The sequence below is a fragment of the Camelus dromedarius genome, chromosome 8 (assembly GCF_036321535.1).
Source record: "Camelus dromedarius isolate mCamDro1 chromosome 8, mCamDro1.pat, whole genome shotgun sequence".
In the NCBI taxonomy this organism is placed as follows: domain Eukaryota; kingdom Metazoa; phylum Chordata; class Mammalia; order Artiodactyla; family Camelidae; genus Camelus; species Camelus dromedarius.
The window spans coordinates 73,688,995-73,709,264 of record NC_087443.1 but is presented as its reverse complement, the minus strand read 5'-3'; the positions used below and the strand labels follow the sequence as shown (position 1 = coordinate 73,709,264).

Below are 20,270 nucleotides of genomic sequence, written 5' to 3'. Positions count from 1 at the left end.
ACAATAACTTTCCTTTCCATTATCTTTGCTTATCACTCTTAAAAAAGATTAAAAACAAGGTAACTATTTCAAGGACAGTCATTGTAGGAAAAAGAACATGCTATCCAGTCTCCCTAAACTCTAATAAAATACCGGACATAGATTTTGAATCTATTAATTCCTTGTGAATTTCTGTTATTCATTTCACCTGTCATTCAATGCATATGATAAATTATTTAACGCTAAAAACAATCACAGACTGTGAATTTACCATGGGCAACAGTTCTCTCCTGTATTCTCCAGCATTATCTATACAATCACTCTGCAAGAGAAACGAGGTGGATGATACGGAGAAGTGAAGGCGGATCTTTACAATCAGAGACGGCTACCAGGAAGAGCGGGGGAAATGCCCAACCTTGAAAGATGAGTAGATAGGATGTACATTCATTGTCTCAACACTATTTTGTGCCAGGCAGGGGGCACTGTTAGAGAAGGGACAAGAGGGCATTTCCTGAAAGGGAAGGGAACGAGCCATTTGCTAGGGCCGTGACAATGGGGTCTTGAGGCTGACTGGTTTGAAGGGCACGTGCTGGAGAGGATAGGAACATACTCCCCTCAAAGGGAGTAGGAGAGTATGATGGTTAATTGTATGTGTCGACCTGGCTGGACCACAGGATGCCCGGATATTTTGCTGAACGTTGTTTCTGGATATGTCCGTGAGGGTGTTTCTGGATTAGCATTTGACTGGTACACACTGAGCAAAGCAGACTTCCCTCCCCGATGTGAGTGAGCATTGTCCAATCTTATTGAGGGCCTGAATAGAACAGAAAGGTGGAGGAAGGGAGAATTTGCCCTCTCTCTCTGCCCCACTACTTGGCTGAGACCTCAGTCTTCTGTTTTTGGAATGGGACTCACATCTTCAGCACTCAGACCTTTGGACTTGGACTGGAATTTACAACACCAGCTTTCCTGAGTCCAGCTTGTAGACGGCAGACTGTGGGACTTCTCAGCCGCCATAACCATGCGAGCCAATGCCTCATAATAAATCTCACTGTAAACCCACAATTGGTCCTGTTTCTCTGAAGAGCAAACTCACATTGGTTTAAGCATGGTATGGGAAAATCCCCAGATTAGAATTCCCTAATGAATTATCAAAGAAATTGGTGAGTGACTGTGAGTGATACAGATGCCAGTATTTTCAAGGTTGGTGTCACAGAGGAGCATTTAGGGTTTCTGGTGACACGGTGGGTGAAAAAACTGAGGAGGAGACTGTATAATGGGTCTGGGGACCAGAGGAGGTACAGAAGCCAGGTCAACTTTCCATTCTCAAGAAAGATTTAAATGAAAAATTGGAAGAGAGCCAAACCTTCATCCTGTCCACCTTTAAGCTACACTGTTATTTCCAGGGCAGAGTCAGGGAATGAGACAACATCCTGTGATGGCTGTACGCAGTCGAGAGGCACCACATTCCTCATATTCTCCTACCGTCCATCTGTTCCCTGTGACAGATACTTGTAGCAGTATCTCTTAAGAAGAAACCATATAGACGGCCTCTGGGAGAAGAAAAACTCCATCCAAGTGAGTGCTGCAGATGTATGGCAGACTTTTTCAAGACTGTGGGAAATGAAGACATCGTTTACCAACAATCAGGATCTAACTCCTCCAAAGGGCAGGGACGAGAGTGAAGCATCATAAACAGTCACTTCGCAGAGGGCATGGTGGTGGTTGTTACCGCAGAAAAAATTTCGGCCAGTTAATTTCTCAGCAGCAAGGGAGGAATGAGAGTACGGGCTGGACGCATGAAGGGAACTGAATATACTTTTACAAAGTCACGAGGTTTACACCATTCCTGTGTTGGGCCAAATGCCTCCAAAAGCACCTCTTCTTTCCTGGGGGAGGTGGCCAGCTCCTCTGCAATGAACTTGCACTTCCATGCCTGTGCTATTCCAAATCCTATCTCTCATAAACAGACCACTAAACAGTGGTCCCCAAGTTGCCTCCAACTTTTTGGGAAAAACATCCCAGCTGTACCCAGAGACTTCCTTTGCATCTCTAGCGAATGCCCCCCTACATTGTTATTTGCCTAGAGAACTGACTGGTACTTCTGCCTTTCAGCTTTAACCACCAGCCAATGAGGAATACAATGGAGAAAACAGCAGGTGATGACTTTCTGTCCCATGGTCTAAGGTCAGGCTACATCTCTGGCAGTCTGTTTCCGGGCCCATGCTGTCTGACACATGGGCTGACCCTCGCTCTGGGTATCCCCTGCCTCTGTGACCTTTCTGGTGTGGATGCAACTGTTAACCAACCTTCCTGGAAATGAACCTCCAGCAGACCTCCCACTTCTAAGCCTGAGGCTGGTAGGCAAGAGTGCTAAGCTGCGTTCATTGATTTGGCTTTGTTCGTAAGCCCAGCTCAAGGGAGGCTCTTTGAAACACACACTGGTTTTCAAGAATGATCTAAGTGGCACGCCGTAATTCTCAGATGCACAGCGGGCCATGATCGGAGAAATATTTTTTCAACTTTTTACTTTTGTTTTGAAAAATGACAAGACAGCAAGTTTCTGAAGTGTATAGATCTGTACTTAGAATCAAATTAATAGCATCAGTGTAGACATGAGAACCCCTGCAAGAGGAATGTGTTGACTGAATATACTGCACGATTCTCACAGCAAAACGCATACACAAAGGACAGTATTAAGGATGGAATAATCCAACACACACCTGTCAGTAGGGGACTCAACCGGAAGCACCTGTAGCCTGCTGTCATGCTGTGTTAGAAACAAACGCAATTGAAGGGATACCTACTGGGGACAGATCTTGTTTCACTCTTGCTCTCCCGTCTCTGCCAAAGGGGACAGAGACTAGAATTTTCCAATCTTTCCCAGAGTCAGAGTTCAAGGAAGAACAACACAAAATCATCTCATTTAATTTCCCCCCAAACCTTGAAAGGTAGGGAGTAGAACTCCCATTTTACAGATGAGTAAATAGAGGCAGAAAGTCATGAAGCGAGTTGCCAAGATCACATCGTTACTAAGTATTTGTAGCCAGGCCAAACTCAGGTCTGTCTGAGTCGGAACGTAATTCTTCTCTCTATCAAAATCAACGTAGCAATGTTCTTGAATACAAAATAATTTATTTGTGTAGAGCAATCTAATGATTATAAACACAAATTTATCATTTGTAGCCCCAAGCTAAGTCTTAAAATGGCATTCTTTTGACATTCAGCAATATGTAGTTATGAGCATACTGAGAAAGAAAAAAATAGATGAATGCTCATGGTAATTAGACTAGAACTTGAAAAGCCTTAAAATGATCTAAGTGCCCCAGCCCTCTTCTCCACAGGCACCATGACGAGGGGCAGGGATGCTCGGGGTTCCTCCGGTCCGAAATGTTCTCAGCCCCTCTTCCTAGTCTTTCCCTACCCTTCCTTCAGTATTAATTGTCCCAAGTGCCTCTTATTATGTAAGAGACACCACTTAATTATTATGTATTATGTACTTTTCCTACTTTTATATGTCAGGCTTGTAATTAAATGGCTATTTGAGTAATTATTTGTTTAATGTCCATGCCGTCCATCAGGGCTGCCAAGACTGGTTGCTCAGAATGCTCACTGCCCAAGGGCACCCAGCTGATAAGGGACGCCTGCTTTCTGCTCACTATGCCCTGTACCTCGGATTGCGTCTGCTAGGAGCAAGAGACACCATTTCCTAATTGGTATGAGGCACCAGATGGCTTATGGTGGCCCTGCCCTGTAAACACTGCTAGGACAGGGATGATGTCTGTCCCCTTTCGCACTGTGCACAGACCTGGCACAAAGTAGGTACGCAATAAACATGCGTTGCATTAATGACTGAATCACTATAGAAATGCATTAATGAGTACCTTCTCAAGCACTTACAGAGTATTGGGGCGGGGGGGTTACCTAGTGACAAAGGTCAGATCGTGAAATATGTGGCAGCATCTCACTTGTGTTAGCAGCGAAAGCCTAATAATAGGCAGAAACAAGCCCTCAGTTCACAAGACCAAGAAATGGGGAGACACGGGCAATTCTTCACTGGGCTTCCTTATTTGTAAGGTGCAGTAAATAACACCCAGGTCAAAATACTCGAACATTTGACCAAAGGTCCATATTAGCGAAGGACAAAAATATGAGCCATGTATTTGACAAGGTTACTGATAATTGTGGGATCTGGATAATCTCGGCCGGAGGCTCGCAAGGGTATCGAGTTCCACCTAGTGTCTAGGCAGTAAATAAACCATAAGGAAAACAAGAGGTTTTCCTCCCTACCTCCCCTTCCTTCCTTCCTTCCCTCTTCCCTCCCTTCCTCCCTCCTTCCTTCCCAGCCTTCTTCCCTTCCTTTCTTCCTTCCCTCCTTCCTTTTTGATGAAAGATTGTAGAGTTCTTCATGGCCCACAAAACTAAGAGGGAGGATCCTATGAGAGACAATCACCTGCAACTGAATCCATCTGCTGGTGGAAATAAGCACAAAGAGGCTCCCAAAGAAGTTCTGAATTCTGAATATGTCTGCTAACAACAGCAACAAAAAAGACTTAGGAATGTCAAAGCTCTGCAGTAAAGAAGCTCATTGGTTTCTCCTCCCACCAGTCCCGGGTTCCCAGGTCCCACCCCAGACTTCCAGGCAGAAAGGACCCTAATCAATGGTGTCATCTTGGTCTTTATGGGCATTGGCGGGCTTCCCTAGCTCTGCTGGAGGATTAAATGGGTAAGTCCCTTAAAGCTGTCAGCACAGTCCCTGATACACTTTATGTGACATCCGTTCACATTATCATCAAAGGGACAGGGTTCCTGGAATACAGGAAGAGGAGGCAGGGGGGAGGAGAGCAGGTCATGAGGGGAAGAGGTAGCAGGGGCCAGATCACACGAGGTCCAAAGACCAGTTAAAGAGACTGGATTATCCTTTAGGCACAATGGAAGCCACTGATGAGTTCTAAGCTGTGGAGTGACCTGACATCATCACTCTAGAATGCCCTGCTCCTCAAAGGCTTGAAATGCTTTTTCTACTTCTCTATCTCCAGTGCTAACTCCACTGCTGGCATAGAAGGAAGGTGCTATTTAGCACTAATTAGCAGACACCAGAGGCTGATGAGAGGAAAGAAGTGTTGGTTTGCATCATCCAACAACTGCATACACTTGGCTGTAGAATGATCTGTTTCATTTTCCTTCAGCAGACTTAACTTCCTAATTAAGTTGGCTCCAGCTAGCATTCAAATGACTTTGCATTTTCCAAGTAGATGCCAACAGAGGCAAGAGAGATGGCCCCCAGACCCAGTGGGAGGCATAAGGAAGCAAGTCTCGAATGAAATGTTTTTTGTGGAGACCCTCATGAGAATAACTTATGTGAGTTCTATCCAAAAGGGAAAAGAAAACACAATGGCTCTAAGGATATGCATACTAGATATGAATACAAAGAGAAAATACAAAGAAAGGGCCTGGTGGTCCTGAACCCAAAAGATTATGTTTCTATGGCAGAGCCCCAGCTGAGGCTGGGCACACACCTCAGGACTGGGACAGTTTCCAGGGAAGGGGATTGTGGAACTGTGTTGGCTCATAATATCTATCTACCTATCTCCCTTCCTTCCTTCCTTCCAACTATCCATATCCCAAAAGATGTCCTAATCAGAGGACATGTGGTCATCCGAGTGTCTATTTTTAGAACACGTCTCACATCTTGAATGATCTCTAGGCCCAAACTTGGAAGACTCAGTTAAAAGCCAATGGTGTGAAACAGAGATAAAAGGAATCCACACAAAATAGCTGCCTATCCAATAATTCCTTTGCAATTAAAGTCCATTCTATCACCACGAGCCAAAAACAAGATCTCTGATGGGCCCAGGGGCCTCACATCCATAAGAAGTCACGACATGTAATAGGAGAAGAAAGAATGAAGAACTGAGGACATTTCATAATGATAAAAGGGTCAAAATAACAATATCATACAACAATCATAAATATGTATGTGCCTATAAAAAGATCTCCAAAACACATAAAGCAAAACCCAGCTACACTAAACGGAGAAACAGACAAATCTATAATCATAGTTGAACACTATCAAACCCTACTCTCATTAACTGACAGGACATGAGACAGAAAGAAGAATCAAAAATCTCTGAATGATACCATCTTAATTGACACATAGGCCACACCCAACAAATTCAGAATATGTTTTCAGGTACACATGAAATATCCATCAAGATAAAGTATATACTAGGTAATAAAAAGGCTCTATAAATTTCAAAAGACTGAAATTTTGTATATTTCCTACTCACAACAAAATCAAATAAAAAATTCAAAATGTTAAGGTAGCTAGAAAAGCCTTCAATATTTGGAAAGTGAAAAATCCACTTATAAATAATACATAGATCAAAAAGCAAGTCACAAGGGTAGTTAGAAAATATTCTGAACATAATAATAATAAAAACACAATATATCAATTTTGTGGGGTACAGCTAAAGCAAGGTTTAAGGGAAATTTATAGCTTTAAATACTTACATTAGAAAGACAAAAAGACTTTAAAAACTATGATTTAAATTTACAACTTAAAGAGCTAAAATATGTGCAAATTAAACACAAATTTTAGAAAATAAAGATAAGAGCCAATATTAATGAAGCAGAAAAGACACAGAAAATTAAGAAAATAAACAGACTAAAGTTGGTGTTTTGAAAAATGTAATAAAATTGAAAAGATTAATAAAATTGATCAACCTAAAATAAAGTTAATCAAGAAAAAAAGGAGAGAAAATGCAAATTATTATATCAGAAATGGAAGGGAGCCTATCACTACTGATCTTACAGAAAAAGTCAATATGGGACCATTATGGATAGCTTTATACTAATAAATTCTACAATCTAGATGAAATGTATAAGTTACTTTAAAAACACAATTTATCAAAACTGACATAAGGGAGTTCCATTTCCAGAAAGGTACATGAGAAGTTCTGTGGACCTCACTCCCAAGCTAAACTGGAGAAAATTATTTTAAAAAATAATTTTATCTCTGGAAGTGGTCCTAAGAGCATACAGCAAATGAAGAGACATTTATTGAAGAAGATATACTAAAACTCAGTAAGAAAAGTGAGAATCTGTGACATCTGGACCTTGATCCATTCTTCCTCCTTCCCTCCCAGCCTAGTATGATGGAAGGTCCATTCCAGATGGGTAAAGCCCAGAGCACAGGGTTCCCTCTCCCTCCTTCCCCAGCTCCTAGTCAAGGGCAATGGTATCTTGCTGGGAGAGACAGGCTCCTAGTCCTTCTCATCCCCTAAGAAGCCAGAGGCTACTGCGCTCCCCTCCTTCCAGTACCCAAGTCCTGGGCACGGGTGTCACTCAGATGGAACCTGCCACTGTCTCTCTGTCCAGCCCCAGAGATATGGTTTGGGGAGAGGCAGACCTTAAAATAGCGAGCTCTGGAGCTCTTCTCAAAGAAACTGACTTGATCTGAGACTGTGTGGTAAATTCAAGCCTAAGGGTGCTCTCAAAAATGGTAGAGGTTGTGATGAAAAGCAATTAAGAGGAGAATAGTAGCTTCACTAGAGATAGAAACTAGATGGCAGGCCAGCTAGTTTACCAGCAAGAACCAGGGAAAGAGGAGAGGGACGTTCATTTGGGAGATGGATAAATCTTAAACATGACCTCAAAAACTATCCCTGAAAAGCAGCTTGCTTTTAATTGGATGAACCTGTGGAGCAATTTATGTCCCAGGGCATCGTTGAAAACAACAGACCAGTAAGTCATCAGTTAGTGGAACCTAACACAGTTTCTTCTAATGTTAAACATATACCTAACTTTTTACCCAGCAATGTCACTCACAGATATTTAGCCAAGATAAACGGCAACACAGTTGGCTAAAAGAATTGTACACAAATGTTTCATAGTAGCTTTATTAACAATTGAAAAAACCACAATCTAAATGTTTACCAAAGAGAGAATGGACAATCTGTGGAATATTCATTATGAATGAAATACATTTCAGCAATAAAAAAGAACAAATTACTGATACTCATAACAACATGGATGAACGTCAAGATATACTGAGCAAAAGCTGCCAGATGCAAAGAGAACAAACACACTATATGATTCCATTTATACAAAGTTCTAAAGTAGGCAAAAATAATCTAAAAGTTAAAAAAAAACAACAGCACAGTGGCTATCTCAAGATGGCTGGAAATGAACATGAAGGAACTTTCTGGGGTGATGCAAATATTTCACATTGTGATATGAATATGGGTTACATAATGTGTCCATTTGTCAGAACCAAATAGCAAGGACTTATGCATTTCAATGTAAATTTTTAAAATGCTGAAATAATTTTTAAAAACCATCAGCATTATTGAATGGGGGTAGGAAGTGGGCAGAGAAAAAAAAGGAAGCAAGAAGGGCAGATTAATGTATCTGGGACATGGGGATTCATTAGATTGCTGTTTTGTTTTATACATCTAAATTTTTCATAATAAATTTTAAAAGACAGAAATAAAAAGGCATTAAACTTTAATTATAACCTTTAATCTGACCCTGGTCCTTTTTCATAGATACCAAATGGTGAGCCAAGTCTTTGAGGGAGAGGATTTTTAATTAATTGAACAGTAACTGTTTCTAAAAATATTCTATTTATTCAGACCAAGAATTTGGAAAGTGGGCGAATTTAACACATGAGTGATCAATTTCTCCCATGTCTGCCTAATTATCAGAGCACAGCATTTCTCAGCCTGGACACCGCTGACACTGGGGGCTGGACACTTTTTTGCTGTGGGAACCGTCCTGTGCACTGTAGGATGGTTAGCAGCATCCTTGGCCTCAATCACTAGATGCCAGTAACAACCGCCCCCCCCCCCCAACTTGTGACAGCCAAAAATGTCTCCGGACCTTGTTAATGTCCCCTAGGGGACAAAACTCTCCAGCTGAGAACTCCAGGACCTAGAGTCCCACTCCAGGACAATATCACCCACAATAGGACCAAAACTGGTTCTTGGGGAGATGAGAAAATCTTAGATATTAAAATTATTTGTGATCCTCCAAAGGGGCAAACATACAAACAGTTATACAGTGGAAGCCTATAAAAAGGAGGAAGGGTGATAATGAAAAAACGATTGAAAAGCATTATCCCACAAAGAGATCTGATTCTGCTTAAAGCAACCATTCCCTCCAGGGGTTTGGCATCCTCAAAGCAAGTCTTTCCAGCATTCAGAAGAGTCTTCACTTGCGTGAAGATGTGGCAAAAATGAGTGCAGTTGCTTCCCAGAACCTCTGAAACTGTCTTGGAAGCTTGAGATGTAGGATACCACAAATTCTGGAGAGGCTCTTGCCAAGTTTGATGATGTCCCCTGACATGACAGTGAACCTGGAAGTTTTCATGTCTCGTTTGGAAGACAAACCACACAGACTGTGCTGACCTCAGACAAACCACCACGCATTTGTTCTGGTTGAACCACTGACCCAAGCAGCCTATGCCATTTCATTCCATTTTTAAAAGAAGAAGAAGGCAGCATTTTTCAAGCTTCCTGTCTACCAGCAGAGTCTGTGGGGAACAATTTCTTTTCATTAAATGATGCAAAACAAACGAATCTTGCAGTTTCTTCTGGTCTCCTGTTTCCTGTTTCTTTATGCAAAAGCCTGCCCAGCCACTCCAAGAAGCAGCTGGTTGATAATATTAAATATGCATGCTTGATTGAGTCAAACCTGGCTGCTTAGCATAGATGATCTCTTGCGATAATTTCTCAATCCACAGTTGAAACCCATTTAGATTCGTTCCGCAAAAGCAAACTCCCAGACACTCAGCCTACAGAGACCCTTTGGTGTATGTATTCCACTCTCAAGGATTCTGTCATCAAAATGACAGTGAGGTTGAATGAGAATCTGCTAACACATGGTGCTCCTGCAACTAAGGTGTTAGAGCATGATGATGGTATTTCTGATTTTTAAATGATACAGGAAGGAACAAGAGCGTGATGGCTAATTTTACGTCACCTTAGCCAGGCCATAGCGCCCAGATGTTTGGTCAAACACCAGTCTGGATGTTGCTTTAAAGATATTTTTAAGATGTGATGAGCATTTACAATCAGTTGACTTTAATAAAAGGAACTCCCCTCCATGATGTAGGTGGGTCTCGTTCAACCAGCTGGAGGCCTTGGGAGCCAAGACTGAGGTTTCCCAAATAAGAAATTCAGCCTAAAGATTGCAACACAGAAATCCTTCCCAAGTTTCCAGCCTGCTGGAAATTTCAGACTTGCCAGCCCCCACAATCTTGTGAGCCAGCTTCGTAAAGTAACTATTCCTCTCCCTTTATATATACACACACCCTGTTGGTTCTGTTTCTCTGGAGAACCCTGACTAATAAAAACAGAGACAACAATTCTATCTTAAATGGAACGAGAGTCACTTCAACTCCACCCCACAGTCAATGAGGATGGGAAGCAGCTGACAGAGCAGATACTGACCCTCAGGGCCAGGGAAGGCGCATCTCCATGCCTGCAGAGGGTGGTGCTGATGAGAAGGGCTCATTCCCCAGGCAGGGCCCTGCAAAGCTTTGAACCAGAGACACAGGTACCACAGGAGGCGGGGCTGAGACACAGACTGGACAGGAAAGTAAGTGGAAAGTCCCTATAGCAGTTAAATTCTTCAAGTCCCCACCCCATCCGCAAACCAGAAAACGGCCACCTCCCCAACTCTTGAAGAAGGTGGAAAGTTTACCCAACCAAGGCTCTGGGCTTGGAAAAAGTAGGCGGGTAGAGAACAGGGCCGAATAATCAGACTGAAAACAGGGGGATGGAGTGGAGATCTGCAAGGTGACCCATGAGAAAACCAGCCCCTGGGCGGTGGCTCACATACACCTGGCAAGAGCCTGGGGGTTCTCCTCCAGGGAATGGAATAGCCTTCAAGTAAAGACCAGAATCTAACACTCAGGGTCACCCAGTAAAACCCCAGCTCAATCCCATCCACCCTTGAGCAAAGTCCAATTGGTGAGATCCGTCCAGTTAGCTCTAGTCTTTTCACCTTAAATAAGAACACCCAGCCGAAGATCGTGAGATATTTAACGAAAGCTAGATACTCAAAACATGCCAATAAAGAGAAGGCGTGGAACACATGAAACCTGCAGACAAAAAGAGGAAAGAGATAGTGTACCCATGAAAAAAAGAATCAGATGTTTTTTTTTTAATCAGAGTTTAAAGAAGAGCTCTTAGAAATTAAAAATATAAAGACCATAATAAAATTCAGGGTTGGTAAATAAAAAATTTTAAATCTCTGGGCGAGATGAACAAAAAAGACAAGAGACAGACAATAGGCAATACAATTAAAATATAAGATAAATCCAGGAGATTCAGCACCTGCCTAATACAGGATCCAGAGAAAAGAAACAGGGACTATAGAGGGAAGGTCACAAAGTTCCAGAATAAAAGAACCCACTGAGGGACCAGAACAATAAATACAAAGAATCCCAGGAAGGCACATCATTGTGAAACTTCAGATGACCAGAGATAAAGGCTCCCAAAAGGTTCTAGAGGGAGAAAGAGAAAAGCAAAACAAAAGAAAGGAACGTCACTGGGTGTCTCTGAAGCACACCGTAAACTAGAATCCTGCACAGAAATTATTTTCAACCTAGAATTCTATACCCAGCTAGGGAACAGAATAAAGACACTGCAAACATAAATAACCCAAAACACAGAGCTCATACGCACTCTCCTGGGAAATGACAGGAGAAAGGGCTTTTCCCGCAGAGGCTTTCCCCATCCCCTGACTCGAATTCTCAGCTCTCCAATCCCAGAACACTCCGTTAAAGCACCCAGTGTTTGTCCTGGCCCGAGACAGGTCATGGCCATGTCTGCGCATCCTGTACCCACTACCTACAAAACACGAAGTGCTCAAAAACAGTCTGCTTAAATCACCATCAATCAGCCAGACACACCTTTGGAATTTTGTCTGTCATTTAAAGAATGCATCCCACAAGCGTTGATTAGCCTCTAAAGGCCCCCTTTTTATACTGTAATGGAGTTGTTTAAAAATGAAACATCTATGTGCACCATTCAAGGGCACTGGTCTTGCTTTAGTAATGTTTTTTCCTAAACTTGTTTATTAGCAAATTCAAGAAGATAGAGACTTCCTATAAACTGCCCCCCTCTGCAGCCCCACACATGCATAGCCTCCCTCAGTATCAGCATCCTCCAACAGTTATTACAAATGATGAATCTACACTGACACAGCGTAATCACCCAAAGTCCATGGTTTACATTAAAGTTCACTCTTGGGGATGTACGTTCTATGGGTCTGGACAAACAGATGATGACACACATCGACCATTATAGTGTCAATCAGAGTAGTTTCACTGCCCTAAAAACCCTCTGTGCTCTTCTGTTCATCCGTCCCCCACACAGACCCCTGTAGTAACGCTTCTTAATACTATGTGTCTGGAACGTGGGCAACATGTTTGCAGTTTTGTGGGCCAGGTCTTTCTTTCACTACTCAACTCTGCCGTTATAAAGTGAAAGACTCCGTAGACAATATGCAAAAGAACGAGCATCTCTGCGTTCCAATAAGACGTTATTTATAAAAACAGGCAGCCCACACACTGTCATTTGCTGACCCCTGAGCAATGGTATCGCTTTATTCATTCCCACCATTTTTACAGAAAGGAAGTTTCTTGATAGCTTGATTTGGCAATAATAAGATTTTTTTCCCTCAATTTTTCTCTGGGAGTTGGAACAACACCCAATCTGAGATGGGTGAGATAAGACCCAAGCTGAGATGATGTGATAAGAGACAAATTTCCTTTTCAGAATTTCCCTGTACTGAAGCCACATTGCTTTCTTTCCATTTTAAATCCCAAGCTTCTCAAAACTCTGAAGGAAATCACTCACTCTTTGAAATTGTGATCTCTGCTTTTCCAACAAGCATGGCTCAGGTGGCCTCACAGAGCAAGTCCCACAAAGTCGCTGCCCTGGGGACATGCTGTTTGTTGAAACTCTGTCACGTGGACACTTCAGGGCAGTGCTGTTTGACTGCTTATGGTAAATTAAGAACAAGAGCCAAGAGCTTTCGCTTCTAGAAGAAATCAATGTTTGTTCTTATGTTCAATGAGAACCAACTATTCTGCGAGGCAAGGGTCACCAACTATCTGTGAATAGAACAGAAGCAAACCCACGCCTGCCTAGAATGGGGAATTCATCTCAGGAGAAGCCCTGGCCCAGACCAACTGTATCCACGCAGTCAAGTGCAACTTACAAAACTGATTTTAGTAAAGGAAGAAAGAGCGTGTGTATCAAAGTGGGAGTCCACCGAGGTCACCCCAACTGAGGTCCACCACATCCTCTGTGGAGCCAAGAGTCACACCAACCACTAGGCTTCCTATTAGCAACAACAACAAAAAAAATCCAGAAAACAGCAATGATGATTTTTCTAAGTGGATACGGCAGCTCCCTATGAGGCAATCACTGACCTGTCATTACAGAAAAAGAAAAGAAAGCAGAAGAAAATACTCACCAAAGCCTAGAGGCTGGAGGATTCTGTGCCCAAGCAGTAAAAAATCTGCAGCATTTTAAGTACATCTTCAGTGAAAAATAGTAACAACCTCTGTCAAGAAGCTTGTCCAGCACAGACGGGACATCAGCCCCACACCTGACAAGGCAGCTGGTGGGCAGACCTGTCAGAAAACGCTTTTGACAGGGAGCGTGTGCCTCTCAAGTAAAAACTCTGTGGGCCCTGGCCTCGGCTCTCTGCGCTCCAGCAGTGTTCTAGCTTGAGTTACTCACATGAGAGCTACTTCTATCCCAAGTTCAAATGCAACAGCAGATACAAGTTGGTGCTGCCGCCCTCCGTCAATCATCTGAAAGTCAGGATTAAGGCTTTCCTGGAGGGTTTCACTTCTGACCGCTTACTAACACTTCTGAAGCCACTTAAGAGCTCAGCACCAAGTCTCTGGGAGAACAGAACGTGTCCTAAAACAGCAGAGAACTTGAGTGACCCCACAAGGACACAGATGGAGAGCAGACAGCCGCGGGCCCCAGGTGAACACCATTCCAGGTACCTCTACACGACGCCAGCACGGGAACCCCTGACCGTATGGAGACAGGAAACCAGTACAGCAGGCGTTCCTCCAGCTGGCACCGAGACGGCCTCCTAAACAGATACTGACTTAAAACCTGACGTCAGAGAGGAGGAACAAAGTCGGAGAGCAAGTGATTCCAAATGCATGTGCGGCCTCACGTGACAGGGATGCTGAAAACTGGAAGCCCCGCGAACCCCACACCTTCACGTGTGCTGGGCCCTCTGCCACGATACCCTCAGAGGGCATTTCAGAGACACACACACCTGTGAACGTGCTTCCTCTCAATCCCTCCCGTAACTCTGGAGACAAATCCTTCCCATGAACTGCTAAGTGTTCAGTCTTAAGTCTCCTGACTCCTTTCTCGGGACTGTTGTAACGAATTACCATAGACCTGGCGGCTGAAAATGAAAGATTTATTCTCTCCCAGTTCTGGAGGCCAGACGTCCAAACTCAAGGTGTCAGCAGGGCCGTGGTGCCTCCGGAGGCTCTATGGGAGGCATCCTTCTCTGCCTCTTCCAGCTTCCAGGCATTCCTTGGCTTGTGGCTGCATCACTTCAATCCCTGCCTCCGTCTTCACGTGGCCTTTGCCCCTGTGTCTCTGACTCTCAAATCTCCCTCTGCTTTTCTCTTATAAGGACACCTGGCATTGGATTTAGGGCCCACCCTAAATCCAGGATGATCTTGAGATCCTTAATTACATCTACAAAGACTTTTCCAAATAAGGTCCCATTCACAGGCTCCGTGGGCTAGGACTCGGACGTGTCTTTTGGGGGCCATTACTCAATGCACTACAGTCTCCAAGAAACTAGAGGAGAAAGCAAGTTATTTATTTAAGCAAATGTGGACTGTGGACACCTCGTTGTATTTAATCACCGAAAGCTCAAGAAACGATTGTGCTAGAGGCTGGCACAACGGTCAGTGTAGTGTCCTTGAATAAGTCTCTGAGTCTGTCTAAGCCTCACTATGCCTGTGCACAAAACGGGGACAACTGGACCCAGCAGGGCTGCTGCACAGCTGGATGGAGATTCACTTGGAGCGCCTGGCAGCCCAGTATTGTGACAGGCCCTAATCTCCAAAGACTGAGCAAATGCCCAACAACCACCCTGCAGGAAAGGGCATCCAGTTGTTCCCTGATGCAGCCACTATCGGGATGTGTATTAGGGACTTAGAAAAAGCAGCAAAGATTATTGGTACTTAGAAAAAACAGAGAAGATTAAGGTAACAGGCTTGCCAAAGGGGAACCAAGGATTTTAAGTCATGAGAGCAGCCTGTCCTCTCCCAAGCGGTCACCTATGAGCCAGGACACTCTGGAGCCTCAGCTTTGGTGATAAACAATAACATGGATAACTGGGGTTTATTTAAAGCACGATCCCGAGTACTTTACATATGCTGAGTGGATTAAATAGGACAGTGCACCTAGACATGTCGGCGTGGCAGATGCTCCAGAAATGTCAGCGGTCAGCATCCCTTATGTTAACTGTCACTCCAACCAACAGTGGAGGCCTGATCATCCCCACTGTACGTAGCAGCAACTGAGGCACAGAGAGGTTAAGTCACAGAGTTAGAACTTGGCAGAGCCTGGACTTGTCGCACTTCAAAGACCTGTGTGATTTCCAACACACCACCCTGCACCGGGTTCACAGAATTGAGTCTTTGCTGTAAGGCTGGTCCCAGCCCATAAAACTATAATCAGACTATATACTGGGGGGGGAGTGTACATGTATGTATGTATGTACGTGTGCATGTGTGTATGTGTGTGTATGTATGTATACAAATATGTGCTATATGTTAGTACATAGACACACTCACTCACTCACACACATATAATACGTTCACTGAAGGAGTAAACTAGAGAGAACACTGAGCTGAAATGCGTAAGGTCCCAGGGAACATGGTTAATTCCCTTGCACTGTCATGTTCCCAAATGGTATTGCCAAAGGGTAAACTGTCACACGTTCCACTCTGCCGAGTTCACAAAAGCAACACATACAATGTTTTGTAAACTCCAGAGCCTCATCCACAGGCTTATTCCTTCCCATTGAATATCTCGGTTCTAAGTCAACCACCATACAGAGAAGAGAAGTGAACTGGGCTTAACATTCACCTATCAACACTCTTCTCTCCACCTAAACTCCAAAGAAAGTGATCAGGAGACATGACCCGGGAATTAGAGTGTCCCAGCCACTGAACTTACAGGAAGAATGGATGCTGGGGAAGCTTTTGCGGCCCTCGGACACCAGGTCGGGGTCACCTGTGCAGTGCATTTCCGAGTTCATCACTCCATCTGGAAAGCAGCGGTAAAAGAAATCGGGGCGAGGTCTACAAAAGACACCATGGACATTTTCAATATAAAATGTTGCCATCACAAACAAACCCCAAGCTGACCCCCGCCAGGCCCCACTACCCCAACCAGCTTCTTCTTCTGCCATCAACTTTGGAGCCCCCAGTGGAAGACACTGTCGGCCTGGGAAAAGCTCAGGCTTCGGGGTCAGAAAGATCTGGGTTAGAACTCGCACTCTGCCACTTACTAGTTTTATGACCTTGGGAAGGTCACGTAGCCTCCCCCAGCCTCAGTTTCCACATTTGTAAAAGAGGGAGATCTGTACCTTCCACAGGTGAGGTCCTGAGGGCTAAGTGAGATGACTTACAGGAGCCCCCTAAGCGCAGCGCTGGTGGAGTGAAAGGTAGTTCCTGCCACCATCTATGGCTCCGCCACTCGGAGGCTGCTTCCAAGATCCAAGACTGAATTTGAATGGCCAACTCCCTGCCCTTCCTTAAATAGCAGGTCTCCCCTAACCTCACTGGGAGGACCTGGAAGCTCAGCTCCAAGATGGAGAGCACACAGTCACCAGGTGGGCTGCTGGTCCAGGCTGTGGGGGAGACTCTCCAGGGAAGTGGAGTAGAAGCTGGCCCTGGGGTCCAGCCTCCTGCCACAATCACAGCTCACATTTCGGGAGTACTTCCTGGGTACCAGACCCGGCGCTAAGCCCTGGACGTAGGTCATGTCATATGGTTCATATGACAATCCCAAGGCAGGCCCTGGGACTTCCCTCATCTTACAGATGAAAATAAAGGCTTAGAAAGATTACGTGCCCGCCCACGGTCACACACAGCCAGTAAGTGGCAAAGGCAAGCTGTGAACCCCAGGAATTGGATTCTTGCCCCTACACATTTCACCCCATGCGTGTCTGCTTCCCTCAAGTGAGAATTCTCACACAGACACGTGATGGTCGATCACATTAATTCAACTAATCTTTGCTGAATGCCTGCCATGGACAAGGTTTCGCTAACGCTGTGAATAGAGTCCCCATTTTGTGTACACACTGGCTTACAGTTCACACACTGGTCCTCCAGCTCTGGGACCTAAGCCCAGCAACAATCCACCAAAATCTTAACCTATCAATTAGCAATAATCCGTCAGAGCTGCTGGTGTACGGTCTCTCCTGCACGTGGCTAGTGCTCCTCCGACTGTGGCTACTCACCTACTGAACCTCAAGCTCAGAGCGGACAAAGGCCTGAGAATCAGCGTTTTATCAGAGTCCCACAACAACTCTAAGCACGGAAAGTTGGAAGGACACCGCAGCACCAGGTCACGCACTTCCTAATTTGTACCCACCTTCTGCCCCCTCTGTGCCTGGCCAGCACTGCACGCCAAGTAGATGATCATTAAATACTGAGATTCTGAGAGGGGAATCCAACCTGTCCAAGGCCAACAGCTAGTCAGGGCCAAAGTCATGTCTTGAGTTTGGGTCTTTTGGCTGATTGTCTCTACAGAGACCGGCTCACTTCCGGAGCAGTTGGGGGAGAAGCCAAAGATAAATGGAGGACAGAAATCATTTCCCAGGCAGGTAAGAGAAGTGTGCCCTGAGCCAAACAAAGCTCAAAAGCCAATCCATACTTCTCTTCCCGAAGAGAACAGTAAGTAAGCAATCTTATTTATTTCTGGAGGCCAAAACTGACAAGCGAGTGGGTGTCTGGTGAGGACCTGGGACAGCAGTACATAAACTGGAGATGCCAGCAGTAGGCTTTAGCCCACAAGATAGTACAGTCAGTGGATACTTCTTTACTGCTGATGTTCGGCTTACTGAAATACTGAGTTCGTAATTCAAAGGAGAGGAAAGATCTGTGTTGAGGACAGAAATCCCAGGAGGACAACAATTTAAGGGAAAACCAGAACAGCTCAAATCTGTCCTATCCAGTGTTCTGTGGCCAAGGTTCCTACACAGATGACCTTGAGAGTCTAAGTCACTGTTTCTTTTTGGAACTTACCTTCCCACTATTAATTTAATAGTGTTTGTGCAGACTCCATTCAAAGCAAGAGCCAAGGACACCGCTACAAAACAAAACCAATAGACAGAAAAATAACCAGCTGGCTCTCAAATCAAAACCATCATCATCATCATCACTGTTTCATCATCATCATAATTGATTTATGACCATAGAAATATGAACAAATACCCTTAAACAAGAGAGGGAATTTGGAGTGGCTAGAGTAAAACATAATTAGAACAGGACTTTGGAGAGTGCCTCATAAAATTCCAAGCCCCTATGACATGAAATTTATCTCTCTTTCTTGACTGAAATTTTCAGTATCACAGAGCAGTCCATCTATCATGTTCTGGCCTGATAGTAACAGATTTAATACTACAGCATGTAGAATTTCTTTCACTGGTAGCAAGAAACAACTTTTTTGTTTTCTCCTGGCAACCTTCTCAGACATAATTCTAATCAGAGCAGCTGCCGAATCCTACAAATAGGAGGTGCCCACTCCACCATTACCTCCTCATTGACCTACCCGTCTCCTGCCAACAGCTGTCCACTTGTTATCAAACAAATCACTGTTTCTGAGAAGGTGAAGCGTCCCACCTTCTCACTGGGTTTTGGAAAGGTTTACCCAGGTGGGGCTTTCCGCCACCTAAAACAGTAGGCACTTCTGGATGCCATGCTTTAAAAATAGACAGCCTGGGGACTTTCTCCAAGCAGCTGGGAAGGACTTTGCTGGATGAAGCACAGACTGTCCAAAGGGTGCAAGTGAAATGAGTCACAGAGCCTTCTCTGCAAGAACGCTGCACCTCTCTCCTGTGTTTATCAAGACTGCACAAAAGGCAAGTCAATGTGATGGAAGGTCAAATGCTTTGCATAAGCAATAAAAACCTACGGATGCCCCGTTCCATTGCTCTGTTGAATAATAAAGCGTAGTTACCATTTCCCTTTGGCAAATATTCACTGTTCAATACCAGCTGAGATTTATGTAAGAAAGTAACAGTGTAGGGATATTTTTAGGAAGGAGCTGCCTACAGCAATTCATGGTCCTCCAGGGAGACAAATGTGTTATTCTACAAATGGAAAGTACCGTGAATGACCAACCCAGTCACCAAGGGCACAGGCCACTGAGATGGAGGCAAAATTCACCTGCTTTTAAGAAGCCATGGGAATGGGAAGCAGAGAGAATGAGAGGGACCAGTTCAAATGAACACTTTTGTCAAAGGGAAACTAATGCCCCAAGTATGGGACGGGAAACACTGCCGTATCTGGTGTGGCAGAAAGGAGGGACGGGCCACCGGGGTGGGGAGCAGAGCATGAGTCAGCAGCATGGTGCCACCATTGAAACACCAAGCACGTAACACCACATGCGTAAACTAGAAGCAAGCGTGGGGGAACTTGGAGAGATCTTCTGATTACATTCTGCACACACAGGCCCTTCCTTCCTAAAACATCGGCTTCCCTTCTGTCTCACAAGCTCAGAGCACTGCCGAGAGGTCTCCTTTGCAGAGAGGAGGGCATATTCCCTGGGCTATCTTCCCTGCAGCATTCTCCCAGAGCCACAGTAATTAACAGGCTGTGAGGCGGCCCTGAAATGACAGGGGTCTTTGCTTGTTAGGGCTGGTCCAGTAGGCTCACTGCTGTGTTTTCCCAGCAGGGCTGGACTCCTTATCCTGGTCCCAATGTGGCTTTATCACAGAGATCTCCAGGAACAAGCATCACTAGCTGATCTCATAGTGCCCATGGGGAACCTGACAGACCACTACATCAATTCAGAACACCATGCGCATCCCCAGCCTCGGCAGCGGCTGGGCTTCCTGTAGCCCAGAGCAGTTCTCTGAAAAGCTTCAAGTAGCTGAGCTAGAAACTGTGTGGATGTACTGTAGCTACCAACCTCTGGCAGCTTCACTCTCTGATTCAAAAGCCTGAAGGAGACCAAAAAGAGTGGGGATCTGGAGTGATGACATTTAGG

The 20,270-nt window shown here is 44.5% G+C and overlaps 1 protein-coding gene across 3 annotated transcripts in view; it reads right to left on the bottom strand.

The window, feature by feature from the left end:
• Positions 1–20,270, bottom strand: part of PLPP4 (phospholipid phosphatase 4) — a 114,405-nt gene that overhangs the window by 36,908 nt on the left and 57,227 nt on the right. The window contains exons 4-5 of one of the 3 annotated variants that reach the window (XM_010997931.3): positions 18,305–18,368; positions 16,230–16,354 (exon numbers count right to left, since the gene is read on the bottom strand). The exons of 1 other annotated variant lie outside the window; for it this stretch is intronic. In XM_010997931.3, the coding sequence (XP_010996233.2) occupies positions 16,230–16,354; positions 18,305–18,368 (189 nt within the window). Of the gene's footprint in view, positions 1–16,229; positions 16,355–18,304; positions 18,370–20,270 lie in introns of those variants that run through there. One more of the 3 variants, XM_031461869.2, reaches the window with a different exon arrangement.